At 43.0% G+C, this 24,457-nt stretch overlaps 1 protein-coding gene across 6 annotated transcripts in view; it reads left to right on the top strand.

Moving 5' to 3' along the window:
- The window catches only part of cadps2 (Ca++-dependent secretion activator 2), a 706,406-nt gene that overhangs the window by 151,295 nt on the left and 530,654 nt on the right, over positions 1-24,457 (top strand). For all 6 annotated transcript variants that reach the window (XM_072267874.1, XM_072267873.1, XM_072267872.1 and 3 more), the window contains exon 2: positions 11,099-11,212. In XM_072267874.1, the coding sequence (XP_072123975.1) occupies positions 11,099-11,212 (114 nt within the window). The remainder of the gene's footprint in view (positions 1-11,098; positions 11,213-24,457) is intronic.

Below are 24,457 nucleotides of genomic sequence, written 5' to 3'. Positions count from 1 at the left end.
GCAAGAGGGCATAGCCTGGATAGTGGGTGCGCTTAATGATAGACACTGTTTTCTTGTGGTAGCTCGCCATGTAAATGTACTTAATGGCAGGGGAGGTTTTGCCTGTGATGGACTGGGCACTATCCATCACTTTCTGCAGCCTTTTCCATTAGTAGGCATTGGTGTGTCCTGAGCAGGCTGTGATGTAATCAATTAGGGCACTCTCCACTGTGCATCTATAGTAAAAGTTTTCGGCCTTTGACTAGGTGCCACTCATGAGGCTGCTTAGCAAGTTAAGATCCCAAGGTATTACAGGAATGTTACTAATATGGTTCGAGCATTGGCTGATTGGTAGGAGGCAGTGAGTGAGAATAAAAGGATCCTTGTCTGATTGGCTGCCAGTAACTAATGGTGTTCCACAGGGGTCAATGTTGGGACTGCTACTTTTTTATCAATTTAGATGATGGTATAGATGGCTTTGTTGCCAAGTTTGGAGATTATACAAAGATTGGTGGAGGAGCAGATAGTGTTGAGGAAATGGACAGGCTGCAGAAGGACTTAGACAGATTAGGAAAATGGGCAAGAAAGTGGCAAATGAAATACAATGTTGGAAATGCATGGTCATGCACTTTGGTAGTAGAAATAAATGTGTGGATTATTTTCTAAATGGAGAGAAAATACATAAATCTGGGATGCATAAGGACTTGTGAGCCCTTGTGCAGAACACACTAAAGGTTAACTTGCAGGTGGTGAGGAAGGCAAATGCAATTTTAGCATTGGTGAGGCCTCACCTTGAGTATTGTGAACTGTTTTGGGCTCCTCATCCAAGAAAAGATATCCTGGCCTTCAAAAGTGTCCAGAGGCAGTTCACAAGGATGATTGCAGGAATGAAAGGGTTATCTTTCAAGGAACATTTGATGACTCTGGGTCTGTACTCACTGGAATTTAGGAGGATGAGGGGCAATCTCATTGAAACTTTTTGAATGTTCAAAAGACTAGACAGAGTAGATGTGGAATGGTTGTTTCGATATTGGGGGAATCTAGGACAACAGGCCACAACCTCAGGATAGAGGGGTGTCCATTTAAAAAGAGATGTGGAGAAATTTCTTTAGCCAGAGGGTGGTGAATTTGTGGAATTTGTTTCCACAGGCAGCTGTGGAGTCAGGTCGTTGGATATTCTTAAAGCAGAGATTCTTGATTGGACACGATAGCAAAGGTTATGGGGAGAAGGCTGGGAAATGGGGTTGAGGAGGGGAGAAAAGGTTCAGGCGTGAATGAATGGTGGAGCAGACTCAATGTGCCAAATGGTTGAATTCTGCTCCTGTGTCTTATGGTCTTGTATCAGATTCTCTGATACAGTAACATAAAGGATATTAAAGCTACTGGCCCTTTCCTCTTCTGGTCCCCTAGTGTAGCCTGGCTCACAGACCTCCAGCTTCATTCTGTAGTCTATAATCAGCTCTGTAGTTCTGCTGACGTTGCGTGAGAGGTTGTTGTGGCATCACTTAATGAGATTTCTAGTGTCCCTTCTTTATGCCGATTCGTCACCTCCTTTGATTCAGCCAAAAAAGGTATTGTTTTCAGCAAAGTTAAGTATGGCATTGGAGCTGCACTTAGCCACATAAGCACTGTTATAAAGTGAGTTGAGCAGGGGCTAAGCACAAAACCCTGTGGTCCACCTGTGGCGATGAGTATGGATGAAATATTATTGCCAATCCATGCTAACTGGGCTCTGCAAGTGAGGAAATAAGAGAATTCATCTGCACAAGGTAGCATTAAGGCCCAGGTCTTGAAGCTCACTGAGTTTTGAGGGGATGATAGTGTTGAATGCTGAGGTATTGTCAATGAAGAGCACCCTAATGCACGCATCTTCATTGCCAAGGTGTTCCAAAGCCGAGTGAATAGATTCAAGATCGTTCAGTGTCTTTTCCAGTGCATAGTTGTAAAGGAAAATAAAATAATTGTCACTCTGGCTCCCATGCAGCATATAAAAACATTAAAAAGGCCAATAATAATAATAATAATGTGAGCTGCCTTAATGACTATTGCCTGGTAGCACTCACATCGACAGTGCTGAAATGTTTTAAGAGGTTAGTCGTGACTCGACTGAACTCCTGCCTCAGAAAGGGCCTTTACCCATTGCAATTTGCCTATCATCACAGTAGGTCAATGACAGATGCAATCTCAATGGCTCTCCACATGGCTTTAGATCATCTGGAAAACACAAACACCTATGTCAGGATGGTATTCATTGACTATAATTCATCATTCAATACCAACATTCCCACAATCCTGATTGATAAGTTGCTGAACCTGGGCCTCTGTACCTCCCTCTGCAATTGGATCCTCAATTTCCTAACTGGAAGACCACAATCTGTGCACATTGATGATAACTTCTCCTCCTCGCTGATGATCAACACTGGTGAACCCCGGGGTGTGTGCTTAGCCCACTGCTCTACTCGCTCTATACCCATGACTGTGTGGCAAGGCATAGCTCAAATACCATCTATAAATTTGCTGACGATACAACCATTGTTGGTAGAATCTCAGGTGGTGACGAGAGGGTGCACAAGAGTGAGATATGCTAACTAGTGGAGTGGTGCCGCAGCAACAACCTGGCACTCAATGTCAGTATAACGGAAGAGCTGATTGTGGACTTCAGGAAGGGTAAGGCGAAGGAACACATACCAATCCTCATAGAGGGATCAAAAGTGGAGAGAGTGAGCAGTTTCAAGTTCCTGGGTGTTAAGATCTGAGGATATAACCTGGTCCCAACATATCGATGTAGCTATAAAGAAGGCAAGACAGCGGCTAAACTTTATTAGGAGTTTGAAGAGATTTGACATGTCAACAAATACATTTAAAAACTTCTATATATGTACTGTGGAGAGCATTGTGACAGGTTGCATTACTCTTTCAGGGGATTGCTACTGCACAGGACCGAAAGAAACTGCAGAGGGTTGTCAATCTACTCAGGTACTAGCCTACAAAGTACTGAGGACATCTTCAGCGAGCGGTGTCTCAGAAAGACAACATACATTATTAAGGACCTCCAGCACCCAGGGCATGCCCTTTTCTCACTGTTACCATCATCTAGGAGGTACAGAAGCCTGAAGGCACACACTCAGTGACTCAGGAACAGTTTCTTCCCCTCTGCCATCTGATTCCTAATTGAACATTGAACCCTTGGACACTACCTCACTTTTTTAATATACAGTATTTCTGTTTTTGCACTTTTTAAAATCTATTCAATATACGTATACTATAATCGATGTACTTATTATGGTTTTTATTTTATTTTTTCTCTTCTATATTATGTATTGCATTTAACTGCTTCTGTTAAGTTAACTAATTTCATGTCACATGCCGGTGATAATAAACCTGATTCTAATCCTGATATTAAGAAGAATCACTAAATATAAATACATAAGATAACCTATATACATTTTTTGTCCGTAAAATAATGTTAGGCACTGGAGTATAAGTGCATAAGGTGTGTGACAGGAAATGATAACAGTGATGTTTGGAGTTGTCGAGAGATGGGTTAATGGGTGGAGGTGTTGATCACCCTTGCTGCTTGGAGAAAGAAACTGTTTTTGAGTCTGGTGGTCTTAGCATGAACTTCACCCTGATAGGAGTGGGACAAACAGTCAGTGAACAGAGTGGGTAGGATCCTTCATGGTGTTACTGGCTCCTTTCTGTATATACCGTATGTCATTGGCGGGTGGACTTGCAGCACTCCACATTGCTAATGTCCAACAGGGTCCTATGATCACAAGAAAAACAATTAAGAGAATTCCTCGCTGTTAGACTGCATACTGCCTTTGTGCACGGACTCCACCTCTCTGTAAAAGTTAGCACCGCAATCCGTACCAAGTCCAGCTCCTCCACCAAGGAACAGCTCACTGATGGGGTAAATCTGCAGCCCTTGAAGTTCTTGATGTTCAGCAGTGTCCTGCGATTATATTAAAATAGACGCTTAAAAAAGGCCGCTGCGTCTGAGCGCATCACCATCTTGCCGGAATCATTCTGGGACCATGAGAGGTTGTTTGAGATGTCCACTCCCAGGAGTTTGTAGCTGCTTGCAGTTTCTACTGCTATGCCACCACTGTAAACAGGTGTGAGTGGTGCAATTCTCCTGATGCTGATAATCTTCTTTGCTCTGTGGACATTGAGGAAGAGGTTATTTGCCTGGCAGCAGACCTCTAGCTCTTCCTACTCTTTTTTAGGCTACTCCTCTCTGTAGGCTATCTTATTATTGTTGGTAGTGACCCCCACCACTGTTGTGTGATCATCAAACTTGACAATGTGATTGCTCAGGTGTTTGGCTGTGCAGTCATTTGTGAGCAGAGCATACATCAATACAACCAGCGCGGTGTCTTATTCTGAGGATGATGGGTAAGGAGGAGCAGTTGTGCATTCTCACTATTTGAGTTCTGTTGGTTGGGAAGTCTTAACACCCATTTGTACAGGAGTGTATTTAGACCAGCTGGACAGAAATGATCAGTGATCAGGGCTGAGGCAAGGGCAGTGGAAACTGCCAAAAACGGAAGTCTTTGTTCTTGCCATGTCATTGCAGTAAAGGATGTGGCCATTTTGTGACACTGTCCTTGCAGCCACCATTTTGTGAACGGTTTGGTGAACTGATTCTTGCTCTGAGATAATTTAATCAGAGCAGTTGAACAGGGACACAAGAAGTTTCAGCTAATGATCTGCTAAACCTGAGACCATTCTCTGATAAGAAGCTGTCTATTATGTAAAATGGCAGGTGTGCAGAAGGGACAGCCTGTAATTTGGTCATCTGGACCTCGTGTTTGGCTGTTCTGCTTAGTCTGGTTTAAACCGTTCAGGTAGGATAGAACTAAAAGTATTACCTAGATCACAGGGCTGAAGGGAGAGCCATAAAGCGATACTGCTTGTAGCCTTGGGGCACATCCAATGAAAGACTGACACAAGTCAGCAGATGACCTTGAACCAATGAAATTGAAACATCATAAATTGATCTGATAAGGAAAAGAATAAGTCTGGAGGATTTTGGGAGCACAGGCAGCAACAACTCTGTGGTGACCAAACCTTGCGGAATTGGATGACCCCCATTTTGGAAACATGAAGAGTACATTGGGATGAAGAAGAATGCCTGGCCGGCGAAGGCTACTCTTCATGGGCATTATGTTTTTTTTTCTTCTTTGACTGTCCATGGAGGTTCTGGGAAACAGGTACTCAGTTGTGTAAATTCACATGCTTGTGAAATGAGCCAATAAAGGTTCTTGTCAGTAAATACAGATTCTCTCTATGCCTCAAGGATTATTGTTATTGAGTGTTAAATCCTTGTAACAGACTGAGGAGTAGGAGTTTGTTCACCATGGTCTGTGGAACAAAGTGTTGAATACCAAACTGAAATCCAGAAACAGCAATGAAATGGAATTTACTGTTGACCTATTGTGATGGTAGTCAAACTGGAGCAGATTCAGACCACTCTTCAGCCAGGAGTTACTATTCTTTAAGACCATTGTCTTGAAGCACTTCATCACAGTGGGTGTAGGTGCTACTGGATGATAATCATTGAGGTAGGTTACCATGTTCTTCGGTACTGGTATGATTGAAACCTGCATGAAGCAGGTGGGTACCTGAAACTGCCAAAGCGAGAGATTGAAGATGACATTAACCACCCCAGCCAGTTGATTAGCACAGGTCTTCAATACTCAGACAGGTACTTTGTCTAGACCCAATGCTTTTTGTAAATTCACCCTCCTGAAGGATGCCCTCACTCTGGCCTCAGAGATTGAGATTAAAGGGTCATTGGGGGTGCAGGAGTGTGAAGGCATCTCCATGTTCTGTCAGTCAAAGTGAGCATTAAAGATATTGAGCTCATCTGAGAGTGGCACCTCATTGCCCTTTATGTTGTTTGAGGAGTTGATGGCATTTAAGTATTGTTACAGTTGTCAAGCATCCCTCTGGGATTCAAGTTTAGTCTGGAATTGCCATTTTGAACATGAAATAGCCATCTGGATACGATACATGATCCTCTTTGTTCTTTCCCAGGTCACCAGTCTTAAGCGCCAGCAATCTAGCCCTCAGCAGATTGTGATCTTTTGATTCATCTAGGGCTTCTGATTGGGAAGACTGTATTAATCTATGGGGACACATACCGTATGTCCATGCATGTCACTCTATCACCAATACATCTCTTGGACATCTCTGTAAATCTCTTGCTGATTTGTTCAACTATCTCTTACTATTTTTGGCCTTTCAAAATATTTTAGTTAGTCTGATACTTTAGTTCTGATGATATTTTAACATAATCAATGATCCTGAAAACACAATCATTAGTATCAGAATTAAGTGCCTAATAAAATCTGTTTATAAAACTGCAGTGGTACAGTGCAAAATCATAAAAATGACTATAAATTATAAAGCGAATCGTGCATAAACAGGAGTAATGAGATGGTGTTCATGAATTCATGTACCGTTCAGAAATCTGACAGTGAACAGGAATAAGCAGTTCCTAAATTGTTGACCGTAGGTCTTCAGACATCTGTACCACCTTCTCTAACACGAAGAGGGCATGGTCCCAGATGGTGAGTATCTCTAGTGATGGATGACTGTGATAGAGCTGGCTGAGCCTGCAGCCTATTTCAATCCTATACACTGGAGCCTCTATACCAGGCTGTGATGTTACCAGTCAGAATGATTGCTATTCCTTGTTGTATTAGAGGTGTGGGAATTTTGTCAGATGAAGATAAGGCATTGAGTTGTAAGCTTTGCTGACCAACAAAATGTATATGTGAAGAAGTAAATGTGCTCCTTTGCTACAACTTTCTCTTCTTCCAACCTCCCCCCCTCCCCCCCCCACCACTTCCTGATTCTTTCTGGGCTTTTAATAGAGAGTGATATTCCAAAGCATTTCAAAGATTGGAGAGAGTAAGCAATGTGGAATTAATGAAAAAGATAGATTTCAGGGTCAGAAAGTTAAGGTTCATGGTTCAAGGGTGATACTTTGAGCCTCCTAAAATTAGCAAGATAGTGATGTAATAGAAATTCAGAGAGGAAGCTCATGTAGTTAGTTATAGCTGATCAAGTGTGAAGAATATGACGACATGTAACTGAGGTGGCATGCATGCAAAATACTTGTCATAAGTGATGAACAGAAGGGATGACTTTTAGGAAAGAGAGACCAAGGTGTGGAGATTGTCCCATACTGACATTTTTTGTAAATAAAAAAGCATAGCAGTTCACCATAAAACTGTAGGATCTCCTTGAACCAGATCTACCTGCTGTAATGAATTCACTGAACTATATAGCCAATTTTCCCTGTGCGATGCCATGCTAAAACTGACATTGTTCCTTTTGACGTGTTGCACGCTCTTGCATTTAGCAAGAAGCTCAGTGGATACAATTGGTGCAGGAGCACTTGAGAGTCAGGAGAAGCTGCTCAGCACTCTTGAACAGATGGGTGAAGGATTGTACCCGCAGAGGAATTGTTCTTAGCGCTTGGAGAACATGGAGCTCCTCTAGGGCTAAAACCAGGCACACCTTGCTGGTGTTGCAAGCCTGAAGTCCGGACAAATGTCCATGTCCACACTGTGGGCTTTTGGAAAATTAGGCGATGTTTTTTTTCCCTGAGTCGTAGAGTTCTACAGTACAGGAAAATAGCTCTCAGTCCACTGAGTCTATGCCAACTGTCAAGCACCTATTTATGTTAATCCAAATTTGTTCTCCCCCTGATCCCATTAACGTTACCTCCAGATATTACCAACTACATGTACTGAGGTTAGTGTACAGTGTTGAATGAATGTACCTACCCTTATACCTATTGGGTTGTCAGAAAGAGAATGTGCAGACTCCACGTAATAGTAGTCATGACCCTAACCTCCATGTGGAAATTAATTTATGAATGTGAAGATGCATTTGAAATGATTTGAGGTCACATATTTCAGGATGGGCAGCTTGAGTGCTGGTCCTTTTAAGTCAGAGGGTATCAAATATGTTGGCGTGTGGCTAAGTGGTTAAGGCGTTCGTCTAGTGAATTGAAGGTCGCTAGTTCGAGCCTTGGCTGAGGCAGCGTGTGTGTCCTTGAGCAAGGCACTTAACCACACATTGCTCTGCGACGACACCGGTGCCAAGCTGTATAGGTCCTAATGCTCTTCCCTTGGACAACATTGGTGACTTGCAGCATGGGCAACTGCTGGTCTTCCATACAACCTTGCCCAGGCCTGCACCCTGGAAACCTTCCAAGGCGCAAATCCATGGTCTCATGAGACTAATGGATGCCTATAATCAAATGTGACAGAGATTAGTAAAACATGGTTGCTCAGTGAATGGCCAAGAACATTTATTTCTTAGATCAGTGAAGTTGTAAATTTCTGTACGGGTTGCTGTTTTAGGCTCAGTTAGGGGCAATTGAACGTGGAAGAAAACCATAAACTTTGTAACTATTGTTACAATAGTCTTGGGGTATTTCAATATGCAGGTAGATTGGAGAAAATCCAGTGTGTGCTGCATATCAAGAGGGGGATCTTCTAGAATGCCTGTGAGATGGCATTTTGGAGCAGCTCCTGGTTGAGCCCCCTAGGGGATTAGCTCTTCAGCATAGGGTGTTGTGCAATGTTTGACCAATCTATTGGAGTTTTTCGAGGAGGTTACCAGGAAAGTGGATGAAGGGAAGGCAGTGGATATTGTCTACATGGACTTCAGTAAGGCCTCTGACAAGGTCCCGCATGGGAGGTTAGTTAGGAAAATTCAGTCACTAGGTATACATGGAGAGGTGGTAAATTGGACTAGACATTGGCTCAATGGAAGAAGCCAAAGAGTGGTAGTAGAGAATTGCTTCTCCAAGTGGAGGCCTGTAACTAGTGGTGTGCCACAGGGATCAGTGCTGGGTCCATTGTTATTTGTCATCTATATCAATGATCTGGATGATAATGTGGTAAATTGGATCAGCAAATTTACTGATGTTGCAAAGATTGGAGGTGTAGTAGACAGTGAGGAAGGTTTTCAAAGCCTGCAGAGGGACTTGGACCAGCTGGAAAAATGGGCTGAAAAATGGCAGATGGAGTTTAATACAGACAAGTGTGAGGTATTGCACGTTGGAAGGACAAACCAAGGAAGAACAAACAGGGTTAATGGTAAGGCACTGAGGAGTGCAGTAGAGCAGAGGGATCTGGGAATACAGATACAACATTCCCTAAAAGTGGCGTCACAGGTAGATAGGGTCGTAAAGAGAGCTTTTGGTACATTGGCCTTTATTAATCAAAGTATTGAGTATAAGAGTTGGAATGTTATGGTGAGGTTGTATAAGGTATTGGTGAGGCCGAATCTGGAGTATTGTGTTCAGTTTTGGTCACCAAATTATAGGAAGGATATAAATAAGGTTGAAAGAGTGCAGAGAAGGTTTACAAGGATGTTGCCGGGACTTGAGAAACTCAGTTACAGAGAAAGGTTGAATAGGTTAGGACTTTATTCCCTGGAGCGTAGAAGAATGAGGGGAGATTTGATAGAGGTATATAAAATTATGATGGGTATAGATAGAGTGAATGCAAGCAGGCTTTTTCCACTGAGGCAAGGGGAGAAAAAAACCAGAGGACATGGGTTAAGGGTGAGGGGGGAAAAGTTTAAAGGGAACATTAGTGGGGGCTTCTTCACACAGAGTGGTGGGAGTATGGAATGAGCTGCCAGACGAGGTGGTAAGTGCAGGTTCTTTTTTAACATTTAAGAATAAATTGGATAGATACATGGATGGGAGGTGTATGGAGGGATATGGTCTGTATGCAGGTCAGTGGGACGAGGCAGAAAATAGTTCAGCACAGCCAAGAAGGGCCAAAAGGCCTGTTTCTGTGCTGTAGTTTTTCTATGGTTTCTATGGTTTTCTATGGAACTGGAATTGATTAGAGCTTAAGGTAAAAGCACCCTTAGGGGTAAGTGATCATAATCTGATTGAATTCACCCTGAAATTTGAGGAGTTCTAAAGTCGGGTAGATCAGTATTACAGTAGAGTAAAGGGAATTACAGTGTTGAAAAGTGGATAGTCATGCACTTGGGTAGAAGAAACAAAAGGATAGACTATTTTCTAAATGGAGAAAAAAAACATAAATCTGAGGTACAAAGGGACTTCGGAGTCCTTGTGCAGGATTCCCTAAAGTTTTTTCTTGCAGGTTGAGTTGGTGGTGAGAAAGTCAAATCTGATGTTAGCACTCATTTCAAGAAGACTAGAATATAAAAGCAATGATGGAATTTTGAGGCTTTATGAAGCACTGGTGAGGCAGTTTGAGGTCCCTTATTTTAGAAAGTTTGTGCTGACATTGGAGAATGTTCAAAAGAGGTTCACAAAAATGATTCCAGGATTGATCGACTTGTCATATGAAGAGTGTTTTATGGCTCTAGGCTTGTATTCACTAGACTTCAGAAGAATGAGGGGGTGATATAATTGAAACCTATCGAACGGTGAAAGGCCTTTGATAGAGTGGATGTAAAAAGGATGTTCCCTGTGGTGGGAGAGTCTAAAACCAGAGGACACATCCTCAGAATAGAGGGGCATCCTTTTAGAATGGAGATGAGGAGATAGTTCTTAAGCCAGAGAGTGGCAAATCTGTGGAATTCATTGCCTCAGGCAGCTGTGGAGGCCAAGTCTTTTGTACTTAAGGCAAAAGGGTGATAGATTCTTGATTGGTCCACGGCATAAAGGGATATGGGGAGACGGCAGGAGATTAGGGCTGAGAGGAGAGATAGACCAGCCATGATGAAATGGTAAAGCAGGCTCCTTGGGCCAAATGGCCTAATTCTGTTCCTATATCTTATGGCCTTGTGGCCTTATAACCAACAAAACAAGAGATAAATGCCCTGATGACTGCTGTATCATATATAGGTATGTGAAAAAATGTTGAATACAAGTTTAACCAAATTTTCAAATGCACAGAACCTTTTGAGTTGGGGGATTATATTTCTAGTCCAACACTTTTTTAAATTTCTGTGTTGCTGGGCATGCAAGAGTCATGTTGACATTTACTCAGATCTCCGTTAGATAATGTAATTTTATATATCAGATTTCTAATAATTTGACATTATTTCAGATCTAAAATATTTTTCCTTGATAAAGTCAAGAACTTTCACTTATCTTTTGCAGATGAACAAGCAACAGCTCCAGACAGTTAAGGAACGATTTCAGGCTTTCCTGAATGGTGAAACACAGATTATTGCAGATGAAGCATTTTGGAATGCAATTCAAAGCTATTATGAGGTATGTGGAAAAACCTCTTAAATTGACTCTTTGGTCACCTTCTCTCCTCTCTCATGAAGCCATTCAGGGCCTCAGAAGAGTTCTTAATAGATGAGGTAATACTTCACCTGCGAATCTGCTAGGGTCACCTACTGTGTCCGGTGCTCCTGATGCAGTCCCCTCTACATTGGACAAATCTGAAGTAAAGTGGGCGACTGCTTTGTCAAGCACCTCTGCTTCATCTGTAGAAAGTGGAATTTCCCCGTGACTAACCATTTTAAATCCTGTCCTCATTTCTGTTCTGACATGTCAATCCATGACTTCCTCTTCTGCCACGATGAAGCCGCTCTCAAGTTGGATGAGCAACTCCTCACATTCTGTCTGGGTAGCCTCCAACCTGATGGCATGAATATCGATTTCTCCTTCTGGTAATTTTTTACCCTCCCCCTTTCCTCTTATTCCTTTCCCCAATCTGGCATATTACCTCTTCTCCTCACCTGTATATCTCCTCTCCCTGGTGCCCCTCCTGCTTTAATTTCTCCTATGTCCACTCTTCTCTCCTATCTGATTCCTTCTCTAGCCTTTTGCCTTTTCCAATTAAAACTTCCCAGCCTTTTACTTTATCCCCCTTCCCCCACCCATCTGGCCCTACATATCACCTTCTAGCTTGTCCTCTTTCCCGTCTCTCCACCTTCTTATTCTGGCATCTTTCCCCTTCCGTTCCAGTCCCGACAAAGGCTCTCAGCTAATTTCCATAGATGCTACCTGACCTGCTGTGTTCCTCCAGCATTTGCAGAATATTTTGTATTCATCCTTATTGTTTTTGATTTTGTATTTGGTTTCTCTTATAATTTTCAAGCAATTCATCTGTGCATTTCAACTTATAAATATTAAATTTTAGTACTTGCTTAAAAGTTGTTTTTTTTTTCATTTTTACATTTCATGTTGTGGTTTCCTTACACCAATCAGTTGTAGGAATTATGACCCATTTACCCGAGCTAAACTAGATAACACAAGGTAGTGTTGCATTTCCACTATGACCACAATAATATTGCCCAGATGCATTCCTGGCTGTGTGAATTTACTGTTGATTGAATCACAATATCACAATATTAAAATGAAATGACTGCAATTAATATTGTGATTACTAAGTCCCACTTTGCTTCCGTAAATTCATCTTAGCAGCAAGTTGGCCCGGATCTTCCACAGAAATATTATCCAAGGAATGTTCTCTGTGGAAATGCAAATGTTTGCATCCATGACTGGGTGGAAGTTTAGGATTTGCGTATGCACATGCAAAATTTGAATTTCTACAGAACTGATCACTGATTTTCTGCTTGTGCGTTCAATGGAAGCCAGAAATAAACTGAGGAATCTGCTACCTGGACCCGCTGTGGATTTGATCGGGTACAAGCAGAGTGAAGTGAAGGAATTCACTTGATTGGAAAATGACTACAAGGGGGAAGAACCATAGCTAATTTATCTTTTTTGATTTAATGAAATGAATTTAATTCTCTCTTTCTATTTTAAAGGTTTTAAAATATTTATTTTTTTAAATTAGCATTATTAATAGGTCTTTACTATTTGGGGATGTTAGAGATATTCATGAATAATCAAGTATTTTGACAGCTAATTCTGCTGAAAGATGATTCTCTAACTGCTTCAAAGGGGATTTGCATTTGGGATACCCTCTGCTGTGGCAAGTTCGTTGAACAGTTTGAGGCTGGTTTCTCCAATGGTGTTCAGTGAGTTTACTGGGAGAAGGGAAAATGTGGGCAACTCGTATATAAAGTTTGGACAATTGCATGACCGATTTCTTCCGAAAAATGTAAATGCAATTTGAAGTCAGTTAGTGTTGCTTCAGGGAATTTTTAAAGTATCATCTGATGGATTTCAGTGCAAAATTATAGGTAGTGAATCTTATTAAAGTGGATTAGAAAATGACTGGTTAATGAATACATGAAGATGGATATAATTAATAGAACTGGTACTTATCAAGCTTAAAACAGAACTGCAGAGGGTAGAAATAGGTCCTTATATTGGCTAAGAGTGCATTGCAGCAATATAAGCATGTTGAATCCTGTTCTAAAATTGGGTTTCATTGAAGTTAATGGAGCTCAGTGAATGTAGTTTGCTCTGCCACATGTTTAACCAGCATATTTGATTATTTTCTGCTTCTGTCTTTAATGGTTTAATGAATGCTGTATATGGGTCTTTACATCTGTGTGAACTGCCACTAATTTAAAAAGAAAACTTCACCATTTAAGAAGTGATTTATTCTATCACTTTTAGAGCTAAAATATAGGTCTTAACATTGGGCTTCTTCCCCATCCTTTCCAGTCCTGATGAAGGGTCTTGGCTTGAAATGTTGACTGACGCTGTCTGACCTGCTAAGTTCCTCCAGCATTTTAAGACCACAAGACCATAGAGACATAGGAGCAGCATTAGGTCATTCAGCCCATTGAGATTGCTTCACCATTTCATCATGGCTGATTTATTTTCCTCTCAACCCTGTTCTCCTACCTTCTCCCTGTATCCCTTCATGCCCTGACTAATCCAGAACCTATCAACCTCCGCTTTAAATACAACCAATGACTTGGCTTCCACAGCTGTCTGTAGCAGTGAGTTCCACAGATTCACCATCCTCTGGCTAAAGAATTTCCTCATCTCCATTCTAAATGGACGTCCCTCTATTCTGAAGCTGTGCCCTCTGGTCCTTGACTCCCTCACAGTAGGAAACATCCTCTCCACATCCACTCTGTCAACATTCGATATGTTTCAATGAAATCCCCCTTCATTCTTCTGAACTCCATTGAGTACAGGCTCAAAGTCTTCAGCTATTGTTCATATAATAACCCTTTCACTCCAGGAATAATTTTCATGAACCTCCTCTAAACCCTCTCCAATGTCAGCACATCCTTCCTTAAATAAGGGGCCCAAAATTGCTCACAGTACTCCAAGTGACGCCTCACCATTGCCTTATGAAGACTCAGCATTACAGTCTTTCTTTTATATTCTAGGCCTCTTGAAATGAATGCTAACATTGCATATACCTTCCTTACCACCAACTCAATCTGTAAAATTAGTCTTTTGGGAATCCTGCACGAGGATGCCCTAGTCCCTTTGCATCTGGATTTTGTGTCTGTTGTTCTGGATTTCCTGAACCTGCGGAATCTCTTGTGTTTAGGACTTAACATTTCTCTGTTTTGAAACTCCATTGCCATAGTTTGCCCATTAACAATCTGAAAATAACCCAATGTAATTTGGTGAACTGGATTGTGCAAATCGTGGTTGCATCCCACAGTCACCACTAATGTCTGTCTTGTGGGTGCACTGCACGGCTTGTGCGACCCTTTCTGTGGGTCTGGAGTAGTGAGTGAACCATGGGTGGCAGAGTTGAAGTAAGGTAATTATAAAATGAAACACTAGTTTAAAAACACATGAAACCATGTTTATGTATTTTCAATATGCATTGAATTAAGCAATAATAGACAGCCTAACTTCCAAAATCTTTGATTATAAATAAGGAATTGTGACCCCCTTTCATGTGATGGATGCATCTCCTGTACTGGCAAGAAAAAATGGAGGTCCAGGTACAAACTCTACTCTATCAGTTGGCTCAGTAACTAAAGTCCAATGATGAGCCCGAGGCAGTACAATTGGTCAGAAGCATCTGTAACCAGCCTTCAGCGCATTCCTGACTTCTGCTCTGTAGTGCGGTGCGCAGAAGCTCATGCACAAGATGCAGTGCCGTGTGCTCTGCAGATTCTGTATGGACCAGAGCTTCCACTTAAATTGCATTTAGTAAAATAGTCACAGCAGAGAAATTTAGTCAGGCTGAATTTAAAACTCAGTGCTGGAGTAGACGGTGCCTTTTGCAGACAAGAACAAGGCTTCATGGTGCTTATGCAGTCTAGGCATGTCAGCTGGTGAATACCTCCATATTCCAAGGCACGTCCTTTAAGCTTAAGTGAGTGAAGGTGTAGATTGTGATTAATGGAATAATTAGTATGAGAGGGAATGTTTACTTAAGACTGTTGGGACATTAAATATGGAGGTGTATCTGTGTCTTCACAGGAAATAATCTCTTGCTCAATAGCCAAACCATTTGTGCATAGTGTCAGTCAAACATCAGATGAAGCTCCTGTGAGGAGTCTTCTAGAGTTTAAATGCTTATGCAGGAGAAGTGACCACCAGAGGGGAAAGCAACTGATGTGCCAAGGATTATAATGTGAAGTGTCTGTCAGTTTAGACTTGGATCTCTTTGTGAGTTCAGACGTGCTGTGTTGTACTTGTACTTGAAGTATCTTGGTAAGGGAAGGTAACTTAACTAATGGCTTCACTTTTCCTTTGTTGGAAATGTATCTTACAGTTGATCTAATTGGCTCTTTTATTGTGTACTATTTATCAAACATCAGTTAATGGCTTGCATTGCTGGTTGTATTTCATATTGTGCCACTGAGTATACAGTTAATAAAAATGAAACTGTGTTGTTCAGCATTTCAGGATCAACTTTTCATAAAATAGTGAGCAGTCAGACAGCCAGGCTGTTTGCTTTCAACATTTTCAAAGTAAAGTTTATTGGAAATGGGAGCTTATGAGTTTGTTACAGCAATTCCCATGGACTGCACTTATAACCTGGACACACCAGAAGAGTAGAGTAACTTACAGTCCATTAAATAAATCTAAGTTAATCAATAGAATCCAATTGTGACCATGCCTGACTAATAGACAAGGATAGATGAAGGACAGCAGTGGATGTTATTTGCTTGGATTTTCAGAACACCTTTGATAAGGTGCTGCATATGAACTTGCTAAACAAGATAAGAGCCCATGGTATTACAGGAAAGATACTAACAATGGCAGAGGATTTATTGGTGGGCAGAAGGCGGAAGTGGGAATAAAAGGGGCCTTTTCTGGTTAATTCAAGGAGTAATGGCTATTTTTCACATTATAGATTAATAATCTAGATGACAAAATTGATGGTTTTATGGCCAAGTTGTCAGATGATACAATGATAGGTGGAGGGGAATATAGTATTCAGGAAGCAGGGAGTTTGCAGAAGCACTTGGAGAAATTGGGAGAATGGGTAAAGTGGCAGAGGGAATACACTTCATTACAGTGTGTGGTCATGAATTTTGGTTGAAGGAATAAAGGCATGGACTATTATATTCAGAAATCAGAGGAGCAAACGGACTTGGGAGTCCTCGTGCAGGATTCCCTAAAGGTTAACTAGCAGGCTAAGTTCTTAATAAGGAAGGCAAATACAATGCATTCATTTTGAGAGGACTAGAATATACGTAAAAGCAAGGAGGTAATGCTGAGGCTTTAGAAGGTGTTGGTCAGACCATATTTGGAGTATTGTAGGCATTTTTGGGTCCCATATCAAAGGAAGGATGTGCGGGCTTTGGAGAAGGTTCAGAGGAGGTTTATGAGAATGATACTGGGAATGAATCAGTTGACATGTGAAGAACATTTGATGACTCTGAGCCTATACTGGCTAGAGTTTAGAAGAATGAGGAGGGATCTCATTAAAATCTACTAAAAGAGTGGATGTGGAGAAGATATTTTCAATAGTGGGAGAGTCAAGGTTAGAAGGGTGTCCTTTTAGAACACAGATGAGAAGGAATTTACTTAGACAGTGAATCTGCAGGCCTAATTCTGCTCCTATGTCTTATGGTCTAATGTGATTGTAGACCCACAACAATGTGACTACTTCATGGCTATCCTCTGACAGGCTTACCAAACTAGCCAAGTATAATGACAGTAAAGTAGCGAAACCACCCACCTCCCGCCCTTCACCCTCCTCCGACCCCAGCCCCAACCCTTGCCGTGTCTTCACCATCCCCTCTGACCTTCCCCTCTCTGAGGCAGAACGTTCTGTTCTTAGCAAGGGCCTCACTTTTGTCCACCTCCGTCCACACCACAGTGAGTCCTGTGCCCGCCATGATGCAGAACTCTTCTTCCGTCACCTACGTCTCTGAGCCTACTTCTTTGGCAAGGATTCCCCTCCCCCTACTGATAACCCCTTCTCCTGTCTTCAACCCTCCTCCTCCTCCTCCTGGACACCCCGCCCAGGCCTTCTGCCTGCACTCGATCTTTTCCTCTCCAACTGTCGCCGAGACATCAATCGTATCAACTTCACCACTCCTCTCTCCTGTTCCAACCTCACTCCCTCTGAACACACTGCCCTCCACTCTCTCTGCACTAATCCCAACCTCACCATCAAACCCACTGACAAAGGTGGTGCTGTAGTAGTCTGGTGGATGGACCTCTACCTCACTGAGTCCAAATGACAGCTCTCTGACACCACCTCTTACTTACTCCTGGAACAGGACCCCACCAAAAAACATCAAACCATTGTCTCCTGTACCATCACCACTCTTATCAACTCCGGAGACCTTCCATCCTCAGCCACTAAACTCATAATTCCCACACCCCGCACAGCTCAGTTTTACCTCCTCCCCAAGATCCACAAGCCTGACTGTCCCGGTAGACCCATAGTTTCTGCCCGCTCCTGTCCCACCGAACTTGTATCTGCCTACCTGGACTCCATTGTGTCACCCATAGTTCAGTCCCTCCCCACCTACATCCGGGATACATCCCATGCCCTCCACCTCTTCAGTAACTTCCAGTTCCCCGGTTCCAACTGCTTCATTTTCACTATGGATGTCCAATCCCTATACACCTCCATTCCCCATCAAGAAGGCCCCAAAGCCCTCCGCTACTTTCTGGATAATAGACCTCACCAGTTCCCCACCACCACTACTCTCCTCTGGTTGGCGGAACTGGTTCTCACACTCAATAACTTCTTTTTTGGCTCTCCCCACTTTCTTCAGGCTAAGGGTGTAGCTATGGGAACTTGCATGGGCCCTAGCTATGCCTGCCTCTTCGTTGGTTATCTGGAACAGTCTGTGCTCCAAACCTATTCTGGTACTGCTCCCCAACTGTTCCTTCGGTACATTGACGACTACATTGGGGCTGCTTCCTGCACCCATGCTGAGCTCGTCAATTTCATCGACTTTACTTCTAACTTCCACCCAGCCCTCGAATTCACTTGGTCTATCTCGGACACTTCTGTCCCCTTTCTCGATCTCTCGGTCTCCATCTCTGGAGACAGACTGTCCACTGACATCTTCTACAAGCCCACTGACTCTCATAACTACCTCAACTATACCTCTTCCCACCCCACCACATGCAAAAATGCCATTCCCTATTCCCAGTTCCTCCGTCTCCACCGCATCTGCTTCGAGGATGAGGTTTTCCGTTCCAGGACATCTCAAATGTCCTCTTTCTTTAAGGATCGTGGTTTCCCTTCTGCTGTCATCAATGATGCCCTCACCCGCATCTCCTCCATTTCCCGCACTTCGGCTCTCACCCCATCCTCCCGCCACCACAACAGGGACAGAGTTCCACTTGTCCTCACCTACCACCCCACCAGCCTCCGGATCCAGCACATTATCCTCTGCAACTTCTGCCACCTTCAACAGGACCCCACCACTAAGCACATCTTTCCCGCTCCACCCCTCTCTGCTTTCCGCAGGGATCAATCCCTCCGCGACTCCCTGGTCCACACGTCCCTCCCCACGGATCTCCCACCTGGCACTTATCCCTGTAAGCGCAAGTGCTACACCTGTCCCTACACCTCCTCTCTTGCCACCATTCAGGGCCCCAAACAGTCCTTCCAAGTGAGGCAACACTTGTGAGTCTGTTGGGGTCATCTGTTGCCTCCAGGGCTCCCGGTGCAGCCTCTTCTACATCAGTGAAACCCGACGCAGATTGGGGGACCGCTTTGTCGAGCACCTCCACTCCATCTGCCGCAACAGATAGGATCTCCCAGTAGCCACCCACTTCAACTCTGCTTCCCACTCCCATTCAGATATGTCCATACATGGCCTCCTCTACTGCCATGATGAGGCTAAACTCGGGTTGGAGGAGCAATACCTCATATACCGTCTAGGTAGTCTCCAGCCCCTTGGTATGAACATAGAATTCTCCAACTTCCAGTAATTCCCTCCCCCTCTCTTCCCCTATCCCTATGTCACTCTGCCCCCTCCCCCAGCTGCCTACCTCTTCCCTCATGGTTCCGCCTCCTTCTACTACCCATTGTGTTTTCCCCTATTCTTTCTTCACCTTTCCTGCCTATCACCTCCCTGCCTCCCCTCCCCCTCCCCTTTATCTTTCCCCTTACTGGTTTTTCACCTGGAACCTACCATCCTCCTCCTTCCCACCCTCCCCCCACCTTCTTTATAGGGCCTCTGCCCCTTCCCTCTTCAGTCCTGACGAAGGGTTCCGGCCCGACACATCAACCGATCTTTTCCATGGATACTGCCCGACCTGTTGAGTTCCTCCAGCGTGTTGTAAGTAGCGAAACCATGTGGAATATAACTATTCATTGGATTCAAAGACCCAAAGGCAAGTCAATTCAGCAAAATTCTCATTAATAGTATTTAGGGCCATGTCAGTATTTACGAGAGCTATCCACAGACTAATCGAACAAGGATTATACAATTCAGCTTATTTCTAAGACTCCGCGTGTGAGACTAACCCTGAGTATCTCCTGTCCTACCAGAGGGAGAGAGCCATCAAATGCAGTGGTACACACCAGCATAAAAGTGGCCCTGGAATTCCTCAACGTTGGCTCTGGTCCCTGGGTGTCAAATTAAAAGTAAACAGAATCAGAACCAGACTCAGAGTTGTTGTTATTGAAAACGTGTCATGAAGTTCATTGTTTGCAGCTGTAGTACTGTACAAGGCATTAAAACTGCTAGAAGTTTCAAAACTAAGTGCAAAAGGGGAATAACACAGTGGTGTTCACGGACCATACAGAAATCTGTGATGCCACCTCTTGGGACACTGTCCCCTTGAAGATGTCTTTGGTGGGGAGCCTGTGCCTGTGATGAAACCAGCCGAACCTACAACCTCCTATGATCCCGTGCATTGGCGGCTCCATACCAGACCGTGATGCAACCAGTCAGAATGCGAGGAAGCCCGTCTTCATTTTTGTCCATTCCTTTCTTATCTAATGAATAAGTAGTCATCTATGTAAAGCACAGACAGCAAGTGCTCTGAACCTGCTGTCTCTGCTTTACATTCAGCATAGGTAAAGGGCTTGATTGTCCTTTACTAGGAGTAACTTAGTATTAACAATGTTTAATGAAATGTCTGAGTGAGGTTGTGGCTGCCAGAATGGACCCACGGTAGGAGATAGGAGAACCGATATAAAGGAAAATCCAACTTGATCACCCTCACCAATCTGTCCAATATAGATGTATTTGCCTGTGGTGAAGCTACAGTACAGATCCACATCCATGCTGAGACACAGAACAAGCTTCTTTAGAATGTGCGCAATCATCTTGCAACCAGGGGTTCACGTGAAGCCTACACAGCACTGCCAAGTTTAGTTGTGAATATGGCAGACAATTAAACCCCTAAATGAGGGAGGCAGTTCTTGGCTTTTCCTCGTCCTTGATAGAGCAAAAGAGCAGGGTACAGCATTTGCCTCCCATCTTCAGTCTGAGGTACTGAATGCATGATCCTTTACTTGATTCATCAAGATTTCCTATCATTAAAGAAGCCAGTTAATAGCTAATTTGATGCACCCCTTGAACTAGTATGAGACTCTGTTACTCTTCCCACAGATCCCACCTGACCACCTGAGTATTTACAGCATTTTCTGTTTTGATTATAACTGAGTGCAATTATTGCAACAAAGTCTTTGGCCCTTGACAACAACCTAACTGTAATTTTTAAGACTTAAGCAGCAGAAATAGCTGTGCTAACAGCTGAACCACTCCAGTACAGTTGTTGTAATAAATAATATAGTAGAAAATTCACTCAGAGAGTGGTGAATCTGTGGAATTCTCTGCCACAGGAAGCAGTTGAGGCTAGTTCATTGGCTATATTTAAGAGGGAGTTAGATATGGCCCTTGTGGCTACAGGGATCAGGGGGTATGGAGGGAAGGCTGGGGCGGGGTTCTGAGTTGGATGATCATAATAAATGGCGGTGCAGGCTCGAAGGGCTGAATGGCCTACTCCTGCACCTATTTTCTATGTAAAATTGTAGTAGCAGCAAAAATTAGGAGAAATCATCAGCCAGTCAGTGTGCATATAATCAACAGCAAGGAGTACTGATTAACAGTGTGAACAAGTTGAGCCTTTTACCTGAGGACAGATTTCCAGTTCAAAGTTTTGATATTGACAAGATTATACTGCTTCTGGTCTCATTGCGTCCTTGGAAAGAGCTGAATAATGCAGCTGATGTGAGTATGTCTGACCAAGTGTGTTGTTAAGGAGCAAAACTGAAGGTAATTAAGAATTTGAGGAAAATTCTCTGACTGAAGCCATACCTAGCTATGGACTTCCTCGGCATTCTATTCAAAAATGTTCTTGCCATCAAAGACGAGATGTAGCGATATTCATCGTAATTGCAGAAAGTGATGTCCCATTTGGAACTTGGGTAACGAAGTCTGTGCCTGCATGCAGAATGTCCCAGATGACATCTGGCCTGATAAGCAGTAAAATTACTTGCAACAGCTATCTGCACAAAAATCAAATCTAATCGCTATCTCATTGACATGCAAAGGAATTGCCATCATCGAAACCCCAAAGTGGGGAGGCACCATTAAGCAGAACATTAACTGGATCACTCACATAAATAATGTCATTCCAAGAGCATGTCAGGAGTAGGATGCCCTGAAGTGAATGGCTCTGTTCTTAAAACCCAAATGCTTTTCTACCTCAAAGGCATGAAATTGGAAGCTCCAGTAACATTTGCAATGCTCATCAGCGGAGAAGACACGTGCTTAGCACAACATTCAGCATCCTGAGCATCCAGTAACCCCGTCAGCAGGGCACTGTTGGTGCAGTTTCCGGCAGCATGTTGCACTGTACAATGACTCAGGTTTAATATCACTGGCATATATTGTGAAATTTGTTAAATTTACAGTAGCAGTACAATGCAAATATGGAGAGAAAGCACTGACTTACATTAAATACATGCAGTATATGTCTATTAAATGTAGCCTGGGGAAAAATACACACGCAGGACAACAAACACTTTTTCGAGTCTTAACTTCCTTTATCTGTTTTAGATGTTTTATTGCAGAAAGAGGGTATCAAAATAAAAATGACAATTTTTTTTTTAAAAAACAGTTCCCGCTATTACAATCTCAGCTTAACTTTGGACCACACCTTTGTTACATATGCAGCATGAAAATGACTAAAACTATATATATATATATATATATATATATATATATATATATATATATATATATATATATATATATATATATGTGTGTATATATATATATATATATATATACACAAAACCAATACAGTAGTGGCAATTCAAAAAAAAAATACAATGTTAGAATCCCACCAACCCTGTATGTTATACACAACATCAACAATATGAATAAATACATCTCATCTCAGGAGAGGGAAGGGCAGGAGTCAGAGGCTAGCGAGCACCCCTGTGGCTGTACCCTTTGACAATATGTACTCCTGCTTGAGTACTGTTGAGGGAGACGGCCTACCTGGGGGAAGCCACAGTGGCTGCGCCTCTGGCACAGAGTCTGGCCCTGTGGCTCAGAAGGATAGGGAAAGGAAGAGGACGGCAACAGTGATAGGGGCTCTATTAGTTAGGGGGGCAGACAGGTGATTCTGTGGACGCAGGAAAGAAACACGGATGGTAGTTTGCCTCCCAGGTGCCAGGGTCCAGGATGTTTCTGATCGCGTCCACGATATCCTGAAGTGGGAAGGAGAACAGCCAGAGGTCATGGTACATATTGGTACCAATGACATAGGCAGGAAAAGGGAGGAGGTCCTGAAAGTAGACTACAGGAAGTTAGGAAGGAAGTTGAGAAGCAGGACCACAAAGGTAGTAATCTCGGGATTACTGCCTGTGCCACGTGACAGTGAGTATAGGAACAGAGTGAGGTGGAGGATACATGCGTAGCTGAAGGATTGGAGCAGGGGGCAGGGATTCAGATTTCTGGATCATTGGGACCTCTCTTCTGGCAGGAGTGACTTGTACAAAAAGGATAGGTTGCACTTGAATCCTAGGTGACCAAGATCCTGGCGGGAAAGTTTGCTAAGGCTATTGGGGAGAGTTTAAACTAGGATTGCGGGGTGGAACCAAACTGAAGAGACAGAGGAAGAGGCAGTTTGCTGACAAATAGCGAAAGCATGGAGACAGTGCAAGAGGGAGGATAGGCAGGTGATAGAGAAGGGACACGCTCAGACTGATGGTTTGAGATGTGTCTATTTTAATGCAAGGAGTATAATGATAAAGCGGATGAGCTTGGAGTGTGGATCAATACTTGAAGCATGATGTTGTGGCCACTACAGAGACTTGGATGGCTCAGGGGCAGGAATGGCTACTTCAAGTACCAGGCTTTAGATGTTTCAGAAAGGACAGGGAGGGAGGCAAAAGAGGTGGGGGCATGGCACTGTTGATCAGAGTTAGTGTCACAGCTGCAGAAAAGGTGGAAAACATGGAGGGATTGTCTATGGAGTGTCTGTGGGTGGAAGTTAGGAACAGGAAGGCGGCAATAACTCTACTGGGTGTTTTTTATAGACCACCCAATAGTAACAGGGACATCGAGGAGCAGATAGGGAGACAGATTCTGGAATGGTGTAATATTAACAGGGTTGTTGTGGTGGGAGATTTTAATTTCCCAAATATCGATTGGTATGTCCCTAGAGTGAGGGGTTTAGATGGGTTGGAGTTTGTTAGGTGTGTTCAGAAAGGTTTCCTGACACAGTATGTAGATAAGCCTACAAGAGGAGAGGCTGTACTTGATCTGGTATTGGGAAATGAACCTGGTCAGGTGTCAGATCTCTCTGTGAGAGCATTTTGGAGATAGATAGTGATCACAATTCTATCTCCTTTACCATAACATTGGAGAGGCTAGGAACAGAGAAGTTAGGAAAGAGTTTAGTTGGAGTAAGGGGAAATATGAGGCTATCAGGCAGGAACTTAGAAGCATAAATTGGAAACAGATGTTCTCAGGGAAATGTACAGAAAAAATGTGGCAAATGTTCAGGGGATATTTGTGTGGAGTTCTGCATAGGTATGTTCCAGTGAGACAGGGAAAGGATGGTAGGGTACAGGAACTGTGGAGTACAAAGGCTGTTGTAAATTTAGTCAAGAAGAAAAGAGCTTATGACAGGTTCAAAAAGCTAGGTAATGATAGAGATCTAGAAAAATATAAGACTAGCAGGAAGGAGTTTAAGAATGAAATTAGGAGAGCCAGAAGG

Source organism: Mobula birostris, chromosome 9 (genome assembly GCF_030028105.1).
Source record: "Mobula birostris isolate sMobBir1 chromosome 9, sMobBir1.hap1, whole genome shotgun sequence".
Lineage (NCBI taxonomy): Eukaryota > Metazoa > Chordata > Chondrichthyes > Myliobatiformes > Myliobatidae > Mobula > Mobula birostris.
The sequence above is the reverse complement of the archived record's forward strand: the minus strand, read 5'-3'. Positions and strand labels throughout refer to the sequence as shown.